The sequence below is a fragment of the Macrotis lagotis genome, chromosome 5, assembly GCF_037893015.1.
Source record: "Macrotis lagotis isolate mMagLag1 chromosome 5, bilby.v1.9.chrom.fasta, whole genome shotgun sequence".
NCBI lineage: Eukaryota > Metazoa > Chordata > Mammalia > Peramelemorphia > Peramelidae > Macrotis > Macrotis lagotis.
Window position 1 is genome coordinate 193215969 of NC_133662.1, and position 17634 is coordinate 193233602.

Below are 17634 nucleotides of genomic sequence, written 5' to 3' on the forward strand. Positions count from 1 at the left end.
ACTCAGGATCTTGTACTCCTGGGACATAGTAGCTGGTGTTGCTAGGGAAGCAAAGTGAAAAAGGGAGGAAGTACCCTCAGAATTAGTACCCTCTCAATAACTCTGCCCTGGGGGATACCATAAACCAATTAATAGATCACTCAGGATCTTATACTCCTGGGACATAGTAGCTGGTGTTGCTAGGGAGGCAAAGTGAAAAAGGGAGGAAGTACCCTCAGAATTAGTACCCTCTCAATAACTCTGCCCTGGGGGATACCATAAACCAATTAATAGATCAAGAAATACTCTATCTGTTGGATCTATGGAAAGGGGAGAAATTTATGACTAAACCAGAAATGGAGTACATTATAAATTGCAAAATAGATAATTTTGACTATATTAAATTAAAAAGGTCTTGTACCAATAAAACCAATGCAGTTGAGATTAGAAGGAAAATAGAAAGCTGAGAAACAATTTTTACATATAAATTTATAAGGTTACAGGTCATACCTCAATTGACAAATGGTTAAAGGATATGAATAGGTGGTTTTCAAATGAATTAAAGCTATTTATAAAATCATATGAAAAAATGTTCCAAATTGTTATTATTTTGGAAATGCAAATTCAAACAACTATGAGGTACCATCTCACACCTATCAGATTGGCTAAAATGACAAAAAGGGGAAATGATCAATGTTGGAGAGGTTGTAGAAAGATTAGGACATTATTGTACTGTTAGTGGAGTTGTGAACTAATCCAACCATTCTGGAGAGCAATATGGAACCATGCCCAAAGAGCAATAAAACTGATCATACCCTATGACTTAACAATACCAATACTAGATCTAAATCCAGAAGAAATCAGCAAAAATGGGAAGCAAAAAATTCAAAAATATTTGTAGTAATTCTTGTTGCAAAGAGTTGCAAAGAATTGGAAATTGAGGGCATGGCTGAACAAATTATGGTATGTGAATGTTATGGAGTACTATTGTTCTATAAGAAACTATAAATGGTCAGACTCTAGAGAAACATGGAAAGAATTACTGAAACTTATGCTGAGTGAAGGGGCAGAACCAAGCAAACATTGTACACGTTGACAACATTTTGAGCTGATTAATTTATGATGGATGCAGCTTCTCTCAGTAGTTCAGAGATCTAGGATAACCTTAGAAGATCTGCTATGGAAAATAATATTCACCATCTGGGGTGGAGTGGGGGAACCACAGTCAGAATCTGAATGAATGCTATGTTCACTTTTTTAAAAAACGTCTCTTATGTTTTTCCTTCTTATCTCATGGTTTTCTTTCTCTTCCCTAAGTTCTAATTCCTCATATACAAAATGACTAATATGGAAACATGTTAAACAACAAATGTACACATACCAGCTTGCTCACCACTAAGGGGAGGGGGGGTGGGAAGGGAGGGGGGTAAAAATATATAAGTGGATAAATATTGAAAAACTTTCATAACATGTAATTGGAAAAATAAAATATCAATTTGAAAAAATGAAAATAAAAAAATAAACCTGCCCTGGGGCAACAAGGGCCTTTAGTTACAAATTCTGGTTCTGACCTTTATCTATAAATCTTCTTTTTCTTAATTGTTAAAAGGTGATAGAAGGTAATCCAAAACATAGTGAGAAGGAAACCCCTCAAGTTTGGAGAATTCCCACCTTAATCTATGGCAATGAATGTCCTTACACTCAGCAAATGGCTCCTGGACCTGCATATTAAAGCGCTAGCCTAACAATTCTTCTGGAGTCTTCTATGTTTAGTCTTTTTTGTGGCTTGCTTGTTTGTTTTTGAAGTGGTCAATGTCCACATTAGGGACATTGCCTATTGCTTCATCCAATGTTCAGATGTTCTAACCTACAAAGAACTGATACTACTTCTCTAGGATACACTAGGGTTAAGCCAACAGTTCCTAATAAATGTCTGGATGCTTCAGGTTCTCAAGTTTTGGATAAGGGCTTGAATCCAGTTAAGTAACAAGTAAATCCAAATTTCAATATGATCTCTCTGGTTTTCTTTCTTTAACTACCCATTGAGAAACCCCATTTGAGAACCTGGTCCAGTCTGTATTTCAGTAATTGTCACCCGACCCCCAACCCCAGCTGAGGATCATTACCTGAGCGATACTTCAAGAGCAGATCCCAGATGGAGCGCCTGGAATAGGGATCCACCCCAGAGGTGGGTTCATCCAGAACGATCACCTTGGCATCTCCCACGAAGGCAATGGCGACTGACAGCTTCCTCTGCATGCCCCCTATAGAAAGAGGACAGGGAAGGATAACCAGGACTAGTCTACTTGAGGGAGGTCAGCTTGGGGAAGATGAGTCTCCTCTTCCTATTCCTTTAACATCCAGAATTGTCATTCATGCTAGGCATCAGGAAGGCTCACCTAGATACAGAAGGCCTTCTGGAGAAAGACTGACAACTTGCCACTACACACCATCTCCATCTTTGTATTTTAGCCCAAACTTTGATAATATTAAAACCAGTAAAACCTGAGAGAGGTCATTTTTATGCCATCTCAAAAATCAGAAAGGCCTGGGTTCAAATGCTGCTTCACACATACTGGCTATGTGACTGGGGAGAAGTCACCCACTTCTCAGGGACCCCAGGTAAATATCCCGCTTTAAATTGCTCATGTTGAACTGCACTGATAGAAGGAGTTGCCTCCTTGGGAGTTCCTTAAATCACATTAAAATCACAAGTTTGATCCAAAAATCAAAGAAATACAATGTAACCTAGAACAAAGTGGAACTTAAAAAATACTTGTTGGATGGATAGATGGATGGATGGATGGATGGATGGATGGATGTACCCAGCTACTGAATCTTTTCCATTGTTCATCCTATATGCAAACTGATAGAAAGGCAACCTACTCTTGAAATGTTTCCCAAGGATCAGGAAAGCTTTAAGAACTTTCCAAGCTCTTGGTTGCTCATTACTTTCTAGCCCTAACTCTTTGTGAGGGTCATCAGTCACATCATAACAGAGCACCTCTTTAATAAGACTCCCCGGCCTTCTCCACAGAAAAGTCTCAGCACCTGACAGGTTCTGAGCCTCCTCGTTCCTTTTGTGGTGAAGGCCAGTGTCTTCCAACATAGTTTCCATCTCCAGTTGTGCCTCCTTCCTAGACTTCCCCTTCAGCTGTGCATAGAGCAGGATGTGTTCGGCCACTGTGAGACTGTGGGAAGAGAACAGAGAAAGGGTCTCAGAACCCGGGTCCCCAGGGAGATGCACTTCATATGTAATTCCTTAGAAGAAGGGAAACGACTTCATTTCAATTTCATTCTCAATTAGAAAAAGAATTCAATTGACTTAGAACTCAGTCAGAATCCTTTAGAAGGAAGGTATTACCCAATGACAAGGCTAAATATCTCCAAGCAAGAGTTTTCATGGCACCTTAGGAAGAAGGAGAGATGGAAATGTGGGGAGTCCAATCAGAGGACTGGAGATGGACTCCAGAAGATGGGGCCCAAAGAGGGTGGATGTACTCACTGGTGGAAGAGAATGTTGTGCTGTGGACACATGCCAAGGCTTTGCCGGATGGAATCCATGCTGGTCTCGATGTCCTTCCCACCAATCAGCACAGTGCCAGAAGTAGCCGGGAGCAGCCCCGTCAGGATGGACCTGAAGAAAACAAGGCCCTGGGTTCTCTGGACATGTTAGACTGCTGACCCCACTCAGCCCGAGCCAGGGGGAAATCTTCCCTCTGTTCTAGTTTGAACACGAAGAGTCATTAAAGGAGACTATTAACAGACAGGCATAGGCCTTTGTGTTCATTCAGTTCCTAGTTCAGATAATCACATCCATCTCCCTCCACTGGATCCTAGATATGGAATCAAAAAAAACCCGGGTTCAAATCCTGACTGTGATACTTACTAGTGTGACCCTGGGTAAATCACTTAACCTCTCTGTCCCTCATTTTTCTCACCTGTAAAAATGAGGAGGTTAAACTCAATAAACTTTGTTTCTTCTCTCTTTAAATCTATATTACTATGAGAATTATTTATCGCCTTCTATGGAAAGTGACAATGCAATCATTGGGATGCAGGGGAAAGAACAGTGTCTTTTGGTCAGAGGATCTGAGTTCAGATCTCATTCCTACACATTTATAACCTGTATAACCTTGGGCAGGTCACTTCAGCCTCACCTGCAAAATTAGAGGGTTGGACTAAATGTCTTCTTAGGTCCCCTTCTAGCTTCTACATTTATGATCCTAGGACCCTCTTTGTGATAGGACTTATAGACTAGCAAGGCTCATTGGCAAACACATCCTGTGCCCTCAACCTTTCTAGATAGTTTGCTTTAGGGATATGAGGAGGAACTTGAGTTGATGAAAAGAGAAATATGACAGGAACAAAGCCACGATAGAGAAGGAAAGTTGTAGGGCTGAAGAACTTTGCTTTATGAATGATTATCTGTCTTTTTGTCTAGACCTGGGTTGGCAACAATTTGGGGCAGTACAGGGGTAGAAACTCCCTCCATCATGCAAGTTAGCAGCTCATCTATAACTTATAATCATAGTGAGGTCCTTGGAGTCCTATGGGGTTAAATGATGCACCAAATATAGAGGCAGGCCTTTCAAGTCTCCTGGACTCTAGATTCCTGCTGCCTCTGGATCAATTTGTAGGGAAATTATAGAAAATAAAAAGTTTGTTCTTTGAAAAGGGATTGGTTTAGAAAGTCATAGCTTAATGGAAAGAATACTGACTTCGAAGTCTAAAGATATGAGTTCAGATGCATCTTAGCTCTGCCTCTTCCCCACTGTTTTCTTGAGTAGAAATGGTCTTCACTGCTCTAGGCCCCAGCTTATTTGATCCAAGTGAGCAGACTGAACTAGCTTCCAACTCCCCTGACACAGGTCTGCCCTTCCCATTCCCATTCCCTGAAGGCCCAAACCTCCCTATTACCTCTGGGATCCCAGCCCCTTCCTAACTTTCCAGTTAGCCCATGACATCTCCCCACTCCCTCCATGGGCCAGTCCGGGCAGTCTCCTGGCTGTTCCTGACCATCCTTTGGCGCTGACTGTCTCTCATGCATGGAATGTTCATCCCCTCACCCGGAGTCTCAGAATCTTCGTGAATCCTTTACAAATCAGCTCAAGAATACATATCTTCCATCTGCTCAGTACTTATCTCATGGGCACTTATGGAAGTACATGCTTTCTACTTCATTAGAATAGAAACTCCCTGAGGGCAGGGGCTATTTTTGCTCTGTATCCCTTGGCGTTCCCTGAATGGCACCCAGTAGTTGTTAATTAAGTGTGGCCTGAGCCTACGATCCCAGACAACCTCTCCGGATGCCTTGCTAAATCTCGAGATTCAGTTTTCTGCCTGCCCAACCCTGCCTTGGACCAGTGAAAAGTCCACTGGACACCACTAGAGGGCAAGAGAAGCAAAGACATAATTGTGGACTTGACCTTCCCTTCCCTTCCCTTCCCAGGAACATTCCAAGGCTGGGTGTGTACATCTGCTGCCTCCTTCCTTATCATCTGCCAGAAACCAAAAGCCCCAAAGGCTGCTGTACTTTGGGGCTCACTGGGCCAGCAGAGAGAGTTATCTGCTGCTCCCTGGGGATGTCCTTCATCACCCTGATATCTCATCTCCCTATTGAAGAACTCTCAGGAAAGTCTAGGGGGGCTTTCCTCCCCCCTCCCCTTCCACCATCCTCTTAGATCTCTTCTGCTTTTGAAATTTTTCCACTGCTAACTTCACATCTGACAGTTTGTTAGAACATGCCTAATCTGAAGAAGTGCACAGAAAAATTATTTTAAAAAACAAATTCATTATACAAAGGCGAGGCCATATGATGATTTATCATCTGAACAAATAACAACCTACATTTATATAATGATTTAATGTTGGCAAAGCACTTGACATAGAGTTATTCATCTGATTGTCACTACAATCCCAATAGGTAGATGCTATAGCTATCACTACCCCCATTTCACAAATGAGAAAAGAGACTCATAGAGGGTACGTGAATTGCCCAGGTTTATAATCCAACATGTAGGACTTGAACCCAGGTGATCTGGCTCTTAGTCCAACACTTTATTCATTAAATTACACTGCTTTTCATTATCAAAAATAATAGTAAATTTCATACTTGCAAATATATTGCATCAAAGCACTCTCTCGAAATCAACCTATTGGATTCTCAAAGCCTTTGGGCAGTTCCCTTCTTTATGACTGGTAGTTGTGACAATAGCTTTCATTCACACACCATTTTACAAAGCTCTTTTCTCCTGGGAGGTAGTTGTATTATCACCCTCATTTTATAAAAGGGGCAGCTGAGATACTGAGTTTAGTGATTGTCCCAAGACTCCATAACAAAAAAAAATGTAGCAGGACTGGAATCAGAAGTAGGTCTTTAGAATTATTGTTAGAACGCTTTCCATTGTCCTTGTATTGGCTTTCTAATTTTCTTTTTGTCCTGACCTGGATTTCCAATGGTGTTTTCAGTGAGGAAACTTTGCCTAAGTAACCTGCCCATAAATCAGAAACAGCATTTGAACCCCAAGTCTTTCTAATACTGAAGTCTAGGTCAGTGCTCTCTCTGACTCTCGTAATATGTGTCTATGTTCCTTCGTGTGTGTGTGTGTGTGTGTGTGTGTGTCTAAATAAGGCTATGCTGCCTTTCATAAACTATGACTATATTAGAGCATTGGAAGTTGTATGTGTAAAATATATCTCATGAGATCTAAGATCTGATAACTTTCTTTTTTGCTACTATGACCCAGAAGGGAGCCAACATTATTTATGGGAAAGAATGAGAGTTAACTCTCATTCATGACCATGAAACAATTGGAGGGAATAGTTTCCCATGTCCAAGGTGCTGTGCTAAGCCCTGAAGAGTCAAAGAAATGTAAAGGGATCTGCCCACCCCAATGGGGAATACAAGATGTAAAGAACTGGGTGGGGGGAGGGAGAGAGAGAGGGAGAGAGAGGGAGAGGGAGAGAGGTAGAGAGGAAGAGGGGAGAGAGAGAGAGAGAGAGAGAGAGAGAGAGAGAGAGAGAGAGAGAGAATGTCAATGGAAGACACTCCAGAAGGGAAGGGATAGGCGGTCAGAAGGGACCAAAAATGGCATCCTGTAACTTGGGGATCTGAACTGAGACTTAAAGGAAATCAGGGTAACTAGGTAGTAGAGGTGAGGAGGTAGAGGATTGTAGATAATGAGGGGTGACTAATGCCAAGACTAAGACAAGAAGTGAAACATAAAGGAGGGAAATGCCAGGAGGCCAGGATTGTTGAAACATAAGAGGATGAGGAGAAGGAAGGGCTAAGACTAGAAAGAGAGGAAGGGATACTATTATGCTAGAAATGTTTTAAGAGTGAAGATTGAATGAGGTAATGATGGGGGAAGCTTTGGATCCTAAGATTCTCCACTGGGGGAGTACACTCCCCCACTCCCACCCAAGGCAAAGATTGAGGCTCCCTTAATTGGTTCCCCAAGTACACACATGGTGGTGGTTTTCCCTGCGCCATTGTGTCCAAGGAAGGCAGTGATCTGGTTCTCATAGAAAGTGATGTTCAGATGGTCCACTGCTGGCTTGTCTTGATAGTCAAAGACCTTCACCAGATTCTGGACACACACTCCTGGGACCAGTCCAGGAAGCTCTCTCTCAAAGAAGGTATCTTAGAGGGAAAAGAGGTTGAAAGATGAGTGGCAGGAGCTAATTCTTGCCCTGTCCCCTAGCATAGTGTCTCTAGTATAGAGCCCTTGATTGCAAAGCCACATTAACCCTTTCTAGGTGAATAAAAGCTGTCTCCTGACCTAGGCTCATTGTTCTCCCCCACCGGACCCCCAGCCCCTACCAAGGTTCCAGAGGAAGTAGGGTGCTGGAACCCTCTTCTACTGGCTTCAGAGAGGTGATTGTCAAAATTTCAATGATTCAGAGTTGATTGTTCAAAATTTCCTTCAGAAATTGGCAAATGCTACAACTCAGGGCTTAACTTATATTTTGCTGACCTTATAGACTTAAGAACATGATGGAGAAAATGTTAATAATGCAGGTTAAACTTAAGAGGTATGTCATGATTCCTCTCTCATAACATAACCAACATGGAATGTTTAACATGATTATACTTGTAGGATCTATGTTGAATTGCTTTCTATTGGGGGGAGGGGAGAGAGAAGGGAGGGAGGGAGAAAAATATAAAACTCAAAACCTTACAGAAACATGATTGTTGAAAGCTACTGCTTCAAGAAATTGGAAAGATAAATTTTAAAAGAAGAAAAAAAAAAAGGGGTTATGAGTCCATCCTTTCTCTGGAGAGCTGGTTGTTAAACGTTCTCCTGTAAAATGAACTAGATACTTTCAAGCTCTACGTCTGCACTCCTGGAGCTGCCTGAGGTCCTCAGAAGTTAAGTGATTTTTCCATATTCACATGACTAGTGCATGCCCCAGACAGGAGTTAACCCCAGGTATTGCTGACGCCAAGGCTGGCTTTGTTGACCACTCCAAAGTCTAACTGGCATCCTGGCAGGATAGATGGAATTTTGAGCAGGGAAATGATGACTTTAAACCTTGGTTAACCAGTTTGGAATCATTAGGGAGCTTAGAGCAGATGGAGCTCCCAGACCTTCTGGACCACGTTTGAAGTAGGGGAAGGTTCTCTGGAGTTGGCTTCCCCACTGCACATACAGTCTGGGCATTGCTTATATTTTCTGCCTTTCCTCAAAGCTCATATCCGTCTCAGGACCCAGTGACCCACACTAATTGTTCTCGCAAAATCCTCGGAAGTGAAGTCAGTGTATTTGTGGAACTCGCTTGGGATTCGCTTAAAGAACATAAACACATTACCCACTTTGGGATATTCTTTCTCTAGGAAATATGTGCTCATGTCTGGGCGTTCCCCACCCCCCCATGCTTTTTTTTGTACACATGCAATTGGTCCTTTGGAAAGGGTTCAACTTTTGTTTTGTTTTGTTTGGGGTTTTTTTTGTCAATGAAGACCACTCATTTCCTTGTAAGGACAGCTAGGTGGTGGCAGTGAGTAAGAGCACCAGCCCCAAAGTCAGGAGAGCCTGAGTTCAAACCTGTTCTCAGACACTAGCTGTGTGCCCTTGGGCAAGTCACTTAACCCTGATTGCCTCAAATTCAGGGTCATCTCCAGTTGTCCTGATTCATCTCTAGCCACTGGACCCAGATGGCTGTGGAGGAGATCGTGAGTCTGGTGACTTAGCACAGCATTCATCACTCAAATTCAATCATGTGCTTATACTTCTTGCCCAAGTTAGAAATAGCATTCTGGCCTTTTCCACCTTTCAGAGACTTCCCCTTTTTCTTTCCTTGGGTTTACTGTTAGTATAGGGCAAAGATTTTTTTTTTGAATGTGTTTTTTTTGCTTTTGCAAGACAATGGGGTTAAAGTGACTTGCCCAAGGATACGCAGCTAAATCATGATTAAGTGTGTGAGGTCAGATTTGAACTCAGGTCCTCCTGATTCTAGAGCCAGTGCTCTATCCACTGTGGCACCTAGCCATCCCATTAGGTAAAGATTCTTAATCTTGGGATGGTGAACTTAAATATATGTGTGTATGTATATCTGTATATATATATATATATATATATATAAACAATAAAATTTGTTTCCTTTCTAATCCTAAATATTTTACTTTATGAACTGAAAAACATGATTCTGAGAAGGGGTATGTGGCCATAGGCTTCATCATCGTGCCAAAGGGGTCTGGACGCAAAATAAATTTAAGGGGGGGGGCAGCTAGGTGGTGCAGTGGATAGAGAACTGGCCCTGGGGTCAGGAGGACCCGAGTTCAAATATGACCTCAGACACTTAATCATGACTTAGCTGTCACGTGGGCAAGGCACTTAGCCTCCATTGCCTTGTAAAAAAAACAAAAAACAAAAACCCTAAAAATACAACACAACAAAATATAAGAACTCCTGGTCTCAGGTTTGTACCATGTATCCCCCCTGGGTGATCTGGGTGCTCCATTTCTTCTGTTATAGGCTCAGTCTTTTCCAGGGCCCTTTCTTCTCTGGTTGAACATCCTACAGGGACCAAAAGTCAGAGTTAAATCTCAATCTGATCTGGGCAGGGTGAGATGGCGGGAGGGGAGATAAGAGGCCGAGGAGTCTCCCCCGTGAGAAGCAGCCCAGGAGGGCAGATCCAAAGCGCCCAGTCAGCACTCTCGGCCTCCGCTCCCCTCCGGGCCCACTCCCACCCCCAGGCCCAGCCCCAGCCCCAGCCCCAGCCCCGACTCAGCAGCAACCGGTGACGTACTGAAACCAAACAGAGTTTGCATTCCCGCTTCCTGGGTGCCCCCTTGCGTAATCCCTTGTAAGACAAGTTGCATTTAAAGTCAACCAGTTTCAGTGCATTGGGACGTGCCAGGAAGGAGAGCAGCCTGCCAGGAGGGGGCTTTGCTCTTTGATTTGATGACAAGGTTTGGTTGGTCTTCAGACCTTCACTCCCCAGTCCAGGGCCCCACTGAGGCAGGGGAAGTGGGAGAGATGCGGTGGGGGGGGGCAGTAAGAGGTGGTCCTTTCACACTGGGGACTCTGTGGCTATTTTGAAAGATATTTATTGTTGCCTTTTGTCTTTAGACTGGAGTCATTTCTTTTAAGACAATGAAAACCTTGCCCTTCCCCATCCCCCCATGTTACAGAGAATACTTACAAAATTATGCAATACAATTACCTCCTCTGAATCTGTATGTAACATTCTGCCCTAGTAGCCCCTGCTACTAGGTGGAAAAGGAAAAGTGGAGAACTAATTCATTATTTACTCTCTGGGTCCTAACTATTTTTATATATATCAGAAAAATCACCTTGAGAAATTGGGAGGGTGAGGGGCATGGCTTCTGGTAGTGGAATCTTGGCTCTGTCATTTGCTATCTTTGTGACCTTGGGCAAGTCCTTTCTCTTTTGAGGGAACTGAAATAATTGCCTTAGTTCCCTCATCTAGTAAAACAGGGTGGGGGGCAGAGGATTAGGGGATTTCTTAAGTCCCCTCCATTCCTACATTTCTGATCCCACTTGTCCCTTAGCACCCACCAAGGTGGTCCCCCAGGATCACTCTATGTGTGCTCGTGTGTAACTGGGGGGGGTGTTTGGAGGAGAGGAAGGGGTATTTAGACAAATCTTTTCTGTGTGTTCTGATTCATATCTGACCACTAGATCCAGATGTCTCTGGAGGAGAAAGTGAGGCTGGTGACTTAGCAGAGACCTCTTCACTCAAAAGCAATGCACATGCTTGTCATGGCTATCACCTCCCTGATGTCATGGTCTTCTTCCAGAACAAAGGACAAACATCATCATCACCTTCTGATGAAGGACAGGGTTCTTAAGGAAAGAATGTTCAAGATCAGGTGGAGTTGTGATGTGACAAGTTGTCAAGGACAGACAACCTGTTTACCAGGACACTCCAGAGACAGGCATTCTGCCTTTTAGAACAAACAAGGGTTTCTCCAGGGATCCCAAAGGCTGCCCCTTTGGATAGAGGATTCCCATCTTGGAAAGAACTCTGCCTTTTCAGGCTTCTTTATTAGAATGTAAGTTCCTTGAGGTCAGGAACTGATTTTTTTTTTCTTTCTTCATAGTCCCAATGCTTTTCCCTGTGCTTGGAACATAGTATACTTATTAACTATCTAGAAATAAATACCAAAATAATAGATGATGTATGGAAAAACACCAAACTGTCTGAATGCTCTGGGGTTCTTTTTTTAAAAAAAATCTCTTAAGTCTTATAAAAGCCCCAGAGTAAGACGTTAGAGAGAACAAAAGGGCATATGAGTATTTAAAGGGTCTTCCTGGGGAGGGCTAACCGAGGTCCTTCTGCCACCACAGAATGAAGACCAAAAAGTGTCTTTTGAGGGGAGGGGAAAGGTGGCCTTCTTCATTTCAAGCTGGGAATAATTTCCTTTGCCCACAGAGCCTGCTTAAGGCCTGGTTCCTGAAGTTTCTTTCACTGCCTCTTTCCTCCAATACCTTCCTTCATTCCACAACCCTACCTTGGCCAGGTGTCCTTGATCAGTGGAAAGACTGAACTTTTATCTAAAGCTTCATGGCAGAACAAATGCACTTATCTGTCCTCACTTTGGGCCTTATGTATACTTGTGTCAACATTGAAGGGATCTTAGAATATTTGTTCTGAGGATTAACCCCCTACAGTTCTGGAAGTCTCTTCATTTTGGGAGAACCACCTGTTCCTTTTAAGAGCTTGAGAGGATAAAGATCAGGTGATGAGGAAGGAGGAGAAGTTTAACTAGGGGTTCAATTCAGTATTTATTCATTCATTCATTCATTGATTCATCTATCCCTGTGTTCCAGCTAAGCTCTGGGGATACAAGGACAAAGATGGAACAAAGAAGCCTCCATCCCATTGAAAAAAATCTACACAGGATCATAGTCATAGAGCTAAAGGCCATCCAGCTCGATTTCCCTGATTTTACAAATGAAGCAACTGAGGCTCAGAGAGATTAAAATGACTTGTCTATGATCACAAAGGTGATACATGTCATCATCAGAATTTGAACCCAGATCTTTTGACAGTAGGCATAGGACTCTGTTGCATAATCCTGAACAAAAATATGTGAAAAGTAAGCACAAAACAAAATCTGGGGTACGAAGGAAGATACTTAGCAATGTGTGAGATTGGATTGGTATCGAGCTCTTGGAGGAAGTGGTATGATGAGCTAAGAGGCCTAAGGGGGCAGAGGCCAACTGGGCAGAGATTAGAAGACTGTTAGATAAGAGACTCCCAACTGGGAGATTGCTTGTGAATAGATTTCAGGGGGTCCAAGAATTTGGATGGGAAAAAATGATTTTAATCTAATTGGATTCCTTGGTAACCCTATGTGTTCTATTTCATGCATTTAAAAATATTACTCTGAAAGGAGTCCATAGGTTTTCCCAGGCTGCCAAAGGGGAACACAACCCACAAAAAGGGAATGAGTTTAATGAAAGAAAAAGCATGAATCAGCAAGACCCAATCCAAACCCAACCTCAGATATGTGCTTGCTGAATGACCCTGGCCAGTCCCTTGACCTCTGTTGGCCTCAGTTTGAAAGGTGCAAAGTAAAATGGGAATCATAACAGGACCTACCTCACAGGGCTGTTGTGGGGATCAGGGGATACTATGGTAAAGTGTCTGATACACAGTAGAAACTTAATAAGCACATTTGTTTTCTTTTTTTCTTTCCTTCTCTTTGTTAGGGCTTGGTTTGGGGACTGGGGAAGAGACATCGACAAGGAGATTTATGGACGGGGCAGTGGGTTGTGCTGACCCATTCAATGATTCCCAGGGCTCTCCTTGCCCTCACCCCAGGGTGAGAGGGCTGCTGTCAGAGGCATCTCCAGAGAGAGTTACTCAATCTCCCTCACTCGTGTTGTGCAGAATAAGAAGGCTTATCAGCCATCTCTCACACACACACTGGGGACCCAGGAGGGGGATATTTGCTGATGCCCAAATGCCTCTGCAATTCAACAGAGGGCCCTCAGGTGGCACGCTGACTCACCCACCCACTAATAACACCCTCCTAATGATGGACTAGCCAGGTTCAAAGCCAGGGGCTGGCATTCCCACTGGAATCTCTCCAGCTGTTCCAGAACAGGACCCGAGCCACCCAGTCACATCTCAACAGGACAAGACAGGACAGCATGGCTAGTTCCAGGCAGAAGGTTTTTCAAGACTCACCTTCACCTCCGAGCCAATAAGACTCTTGCAGAAGGAAATACCAAGGAAGTGGCATTCCATAGTCCCCTGAAAAACATACACAAACACACATAAACAAGGAGGTGTAGACTAAATGTTCTAACTGGGACCCCACCCAACCACATTCTTGTAGCGCCGGGACTTATCTATGTGAATCTCAGACTGTAATTATAGATATTTATAGTTTCACTAGCCATAACACACCAGAACTACAGCCTCCCACAAGGACTGACAGCTTCGCATGCTTTCATCAAAAGAGCCTTGGTTTTCTTATATTTTCTCATATTCTTATATCATTGGTTATCTTATATTTTCAGTAAAGTTTTGGGTATCAAAGCAAATAGGAAAGAGACAAGTTCATACTGATATGAGCAATTTGGTACAGTGGGAAAGGTCCTGGGTTAATATCACAGCCCTACCACGGTGTGACCTTGGGCAAATCACAACCTCTCGTGACCTCAGTTTTCTCATTTGTAAACTGAGGGGATTCTAACAGATGGTCTCCTAGGTCCTTCCCAAATCTACAGCTATAATCATAGGCTGGATAACACAAGTTGGACAGCTGAAGTCTAGCCAATCATTCTGCTGTCCTAATAGAATTACTTATTGGAGGACAGGAGAGAAGCAAAGCCATGGAGTTTTTAACTGCCCAGCTCCTTGTCTGTTTATTATAGCCATGACAGGCAATTTTGATGCCTAAGATCAGAGTCATAGAACACATTCAGGATGAGACTCATAAAAGGTGCCCTCAAAAAACTTCTTTCATAACAAATTCGGTTGGGGATTGAAAAAGGATCTGAGGAAAACATCCCAAGTGACATCCCTAGGAACATGAATTCCCCATGGATGTAGAGAGACCCTTGAATATACTTTTTGAAAATGGGAGGAAACTCTTTGGTTATGGTTCTGTGGCTCTTTTGTACTAACCAAGTACTAACTAACTTCCCGAAAACTGTTCACAGCACCCTTCCTATAGTCAATTCCAGACCCGCTCTCTCCTGGGGTAACCTGTACCCTTCAAAATCCTATGAATTAGGCAAAATTTCAAGAAGGAAAATACCTACCCACTGTTTAGCATTGAAGCCATTTAAAAAAAATTGATTTTAAGGCTATTTAAATCAAGATAGGCCTTTTTTTTAAATGCAGGGAAATGCAATTTGTTTTAAGAATTAGATGATACATAACTAAAAATGCTTCCACTGCTCTGGAGAGCTTTGACAAAGGAACTGTGCTTCAAAAGAAATCAATCAATCGATAAGAATTTATTAATTGTCTACTACATGCTGTCTACTCTAAAAACTGGGCTGGGATATGCAGAGGTGTGAGAATTGAGAGTTTTGGGAATCCTGGGGCTTCTAGGAAATTTATGAAGGATGCTAGCTGTATTTGACATCATCAAGGCATCCAATAACTTTGCCTCCATGGAACTAGTTCCCAGAAACAACACAGAGGACCTGTCTCCAAATCCCCACCTTTTATGATAGGAGGTAAATCTCTTAACCTATCCAGAACTCAATTTTCCTTTCAGTAAAATCAGGGAGATGGATTAGGTAACCATGAAGTTTTTTCCTTCCTTCCCTAAGACTCTCTATATCAGGAGTTTTATCCAGTTAACATGGGATGAATTTGCCTCCAAGCCCAGTGGGCACAACAGCTATCCCATATGCTATATTTGCCCTTTGATTTCCTGTACCAGATAGAATCATTTGAAGAATACCCTAGGGGCAGCTAGGTGGCACAGTGGATAGAGCACTGGCCCTGGAGTCAGGAGTACCCTAGTTCAAATACTGCCTCAGACACTTAATAATTGCCTTGCTGTGTGACCTTGGGCAAGCCACTTAACCCCATTACCTTGCAAAACCTAAAAAAAATAAGAGTGCCCTACCATGAAATGTGAAGAATAGTGAAATGGTGGGAAATGAGGGAAGACATAAGAACCCAGGATACTTTCCTGAAGGAAGTAAGGGAAACAAAGATAGAGAACAAAATGGTCCTTAGTCCTTTTTGTCCATGTAGAGATGGTGGCAGAATTACAAAAAGAAAAGGAGGGGGTACTAAGAATCCCATGGTTATTAGGCTATCCACGAACTAAATCTAGCTGCTGATCTTTTAAATATAAGATTCTTGTCCAATGATCAATTGGACTGCTTAAAGAAATATTCATTTTGTGATCACCTATGATGGATGCAGCTCCTCTCAGCAGTTCAGAGATCAACGACAACCCTGAGAGACCTGTAATGAATAATGTCATCCACATCCAGAAGAAAAAAAACATGGAATCCGAACTCTTACCATGTATACTTTTTAAAAACGTCTCTTATTTTTTTCCCTTCCTATCTCATAGTTTTCTTTCTTTCCCTTTAGTCTAGTTCCTCTTATACAAAATGACTAATATGTAGATATGTTAAACACAAATGAGCATGTACAACTTTTACCAGACTGCCACCAGGGGGAGGGAAGAGAAAAGGGAGGGTGGTAGAAAAATGTGTAACAAAAATAAATTTGCAAATGGATGAATGTTGAGAAACTACCATAATGCATAACTGGAAAATAAAATAAAATTTCAACAAAAAAAATAAATATCCATTTTGGCATCACTTCTATAAATGAAACAGAAAACAGAAGGAAGGTACAACTAAAAGGTGGTGGCTAGGTGGCATAGTGGATAGAATGCTGAGTCTGAAGTTGGAAAAATTCATCTTTATGAGTTCAAATCCAGCCTCGGATACTTATTAGCTGTATAATTCTGGGCAAGTCATTTAGTCCTGTTTGCCTCAAATATCAGCTAGAAAAGGAAACAGCAAACCACACCAGTCCAGTATCTCTGCCAAGAAAACCACACATGAGGTCACAAAGAGTCAGATATGACTGGAAAGGACTAAATAATAGCCCCACCACAACAACTAAAGGTCAGCATGTTCAGGAATTTCTCCTTTAAAGAGGGAAAAAAGGGAGCTTTTGAAGATTGTTTTTATCATATGTCCAAAGGTAGCAAGTCATATCATTTAATCTAGGTAGAACATCACTCACCTGGAAGGACTTGGTCCAGATACCAGGCCAGGAAGCCATAAAGGATTGCATCCAGCAGCATCATTTTGATGGAGAGCAAGAAACTGAATTCATCCCCTTCCATGGGGCTCTTGCCAATATTGCTCCACTGGAGTCCAAGGCCTTGCTCTTCATAGCGAGACAGATAGTCAGTACCAAACCCAAATGCTACAGGAGACAGCAGGCTCTGGGCAGAAAGGTCACAGCTATTAAGGCAGGCTTGCTAGGACCCACAGTAACCCCATGATAAGCACCAATGTGCAGAGAGCAGTAAGGGGCCAACTGAAGGCCGGTCTGTGTATTTTCCTCCAGGGTGAGTCAGTCAATGAGCATTTAAGTTTACTGTGTTAGCACTGGATGACTGGAGACCCCAGGCCCCTGGGAATTCTGCCCAGCCCCTGCCTGCACCACTTCTTCACCCAGTTAACAGAAGGCAGAAGCTCTGGGTTGAAGGCAGCTGGCTAAGACCACCCTTAGTGCTAGGTGATTCTGGGCAAATTCCTTCATTTCTGGGTCTCAGATTCATCTGCAAAGTGGGCATTAGGAAAACAAAACGAGGGATTTGTAAAGCATTGCACAAATCAAAAAAATGCTACATAAATGCTGGGTGGTGGTGTTGTTCTTAGTGTTGCTCTGCCTCAGATACTTAGCAGACTCGGTGCCTCAGCTTCCTCAGTTGCAGAGATAAGAAGTGCTTCATTCTTCCTGCTTGTGTCTTGGTGTGGAGCACTGTGTTTGGCACTTCAATATTTGTTGAGGGGAGTGGACCCAGTGGCCTCCCCAAGGTCTTTCTGGCTCTCAATTTAAGATCCTATGAATCGCAGTGAATATGGATCGGCATAACATACTGCCTAGAATCAGGCTGAGTCAGGAAAGGCCTGGGTTTGAGTCCCCCTTTTGACCCATATAGCTGGGCAAACC

The 17634-nt window shown here is 42.8% G+C and overlaps 1 protein-coding gene across 2 annotated transcripts in view; it reads right to left on the bottom strand.

Annotated features, from left to right (window-relative positions):
* Positions 1-17634, bottom strand: part of ABCA4 (ATP binding cassette subfamily A member 4) — a 136599-nt gene that overhangs the window by 59593 nt on the left and 59372 nt on the right. For both annotated transcript variants that reach the window (XM_074188198.1, XM_074188199.1), the window contains 7 exons: positions 16696-16900; positions 13648-13713; positions 9912-10001; positions 7450-7624; positions 3485-3616; positions 3031-3170; positions 2106-2243 (listed from right to left, as the gene is read on the bottom strand). In XM_074188198.1, coding sequence (XP_074044299.1) covers positions 2106-2243; positions 3031-3170; positions 3485-3616; positions 7450-7624; positions 9912-10001; positions 13648-13713; positions 16696-16900 — 946 coding nt within the window. The remainder of the gene's footprint in view (positions 1-2105; positions 2244-3030; positions 3171-3484; positions 3617-7449; positions 7625-9911; positions 10002-13647; positions 13714-16695; positions 16901-17634) is intronic.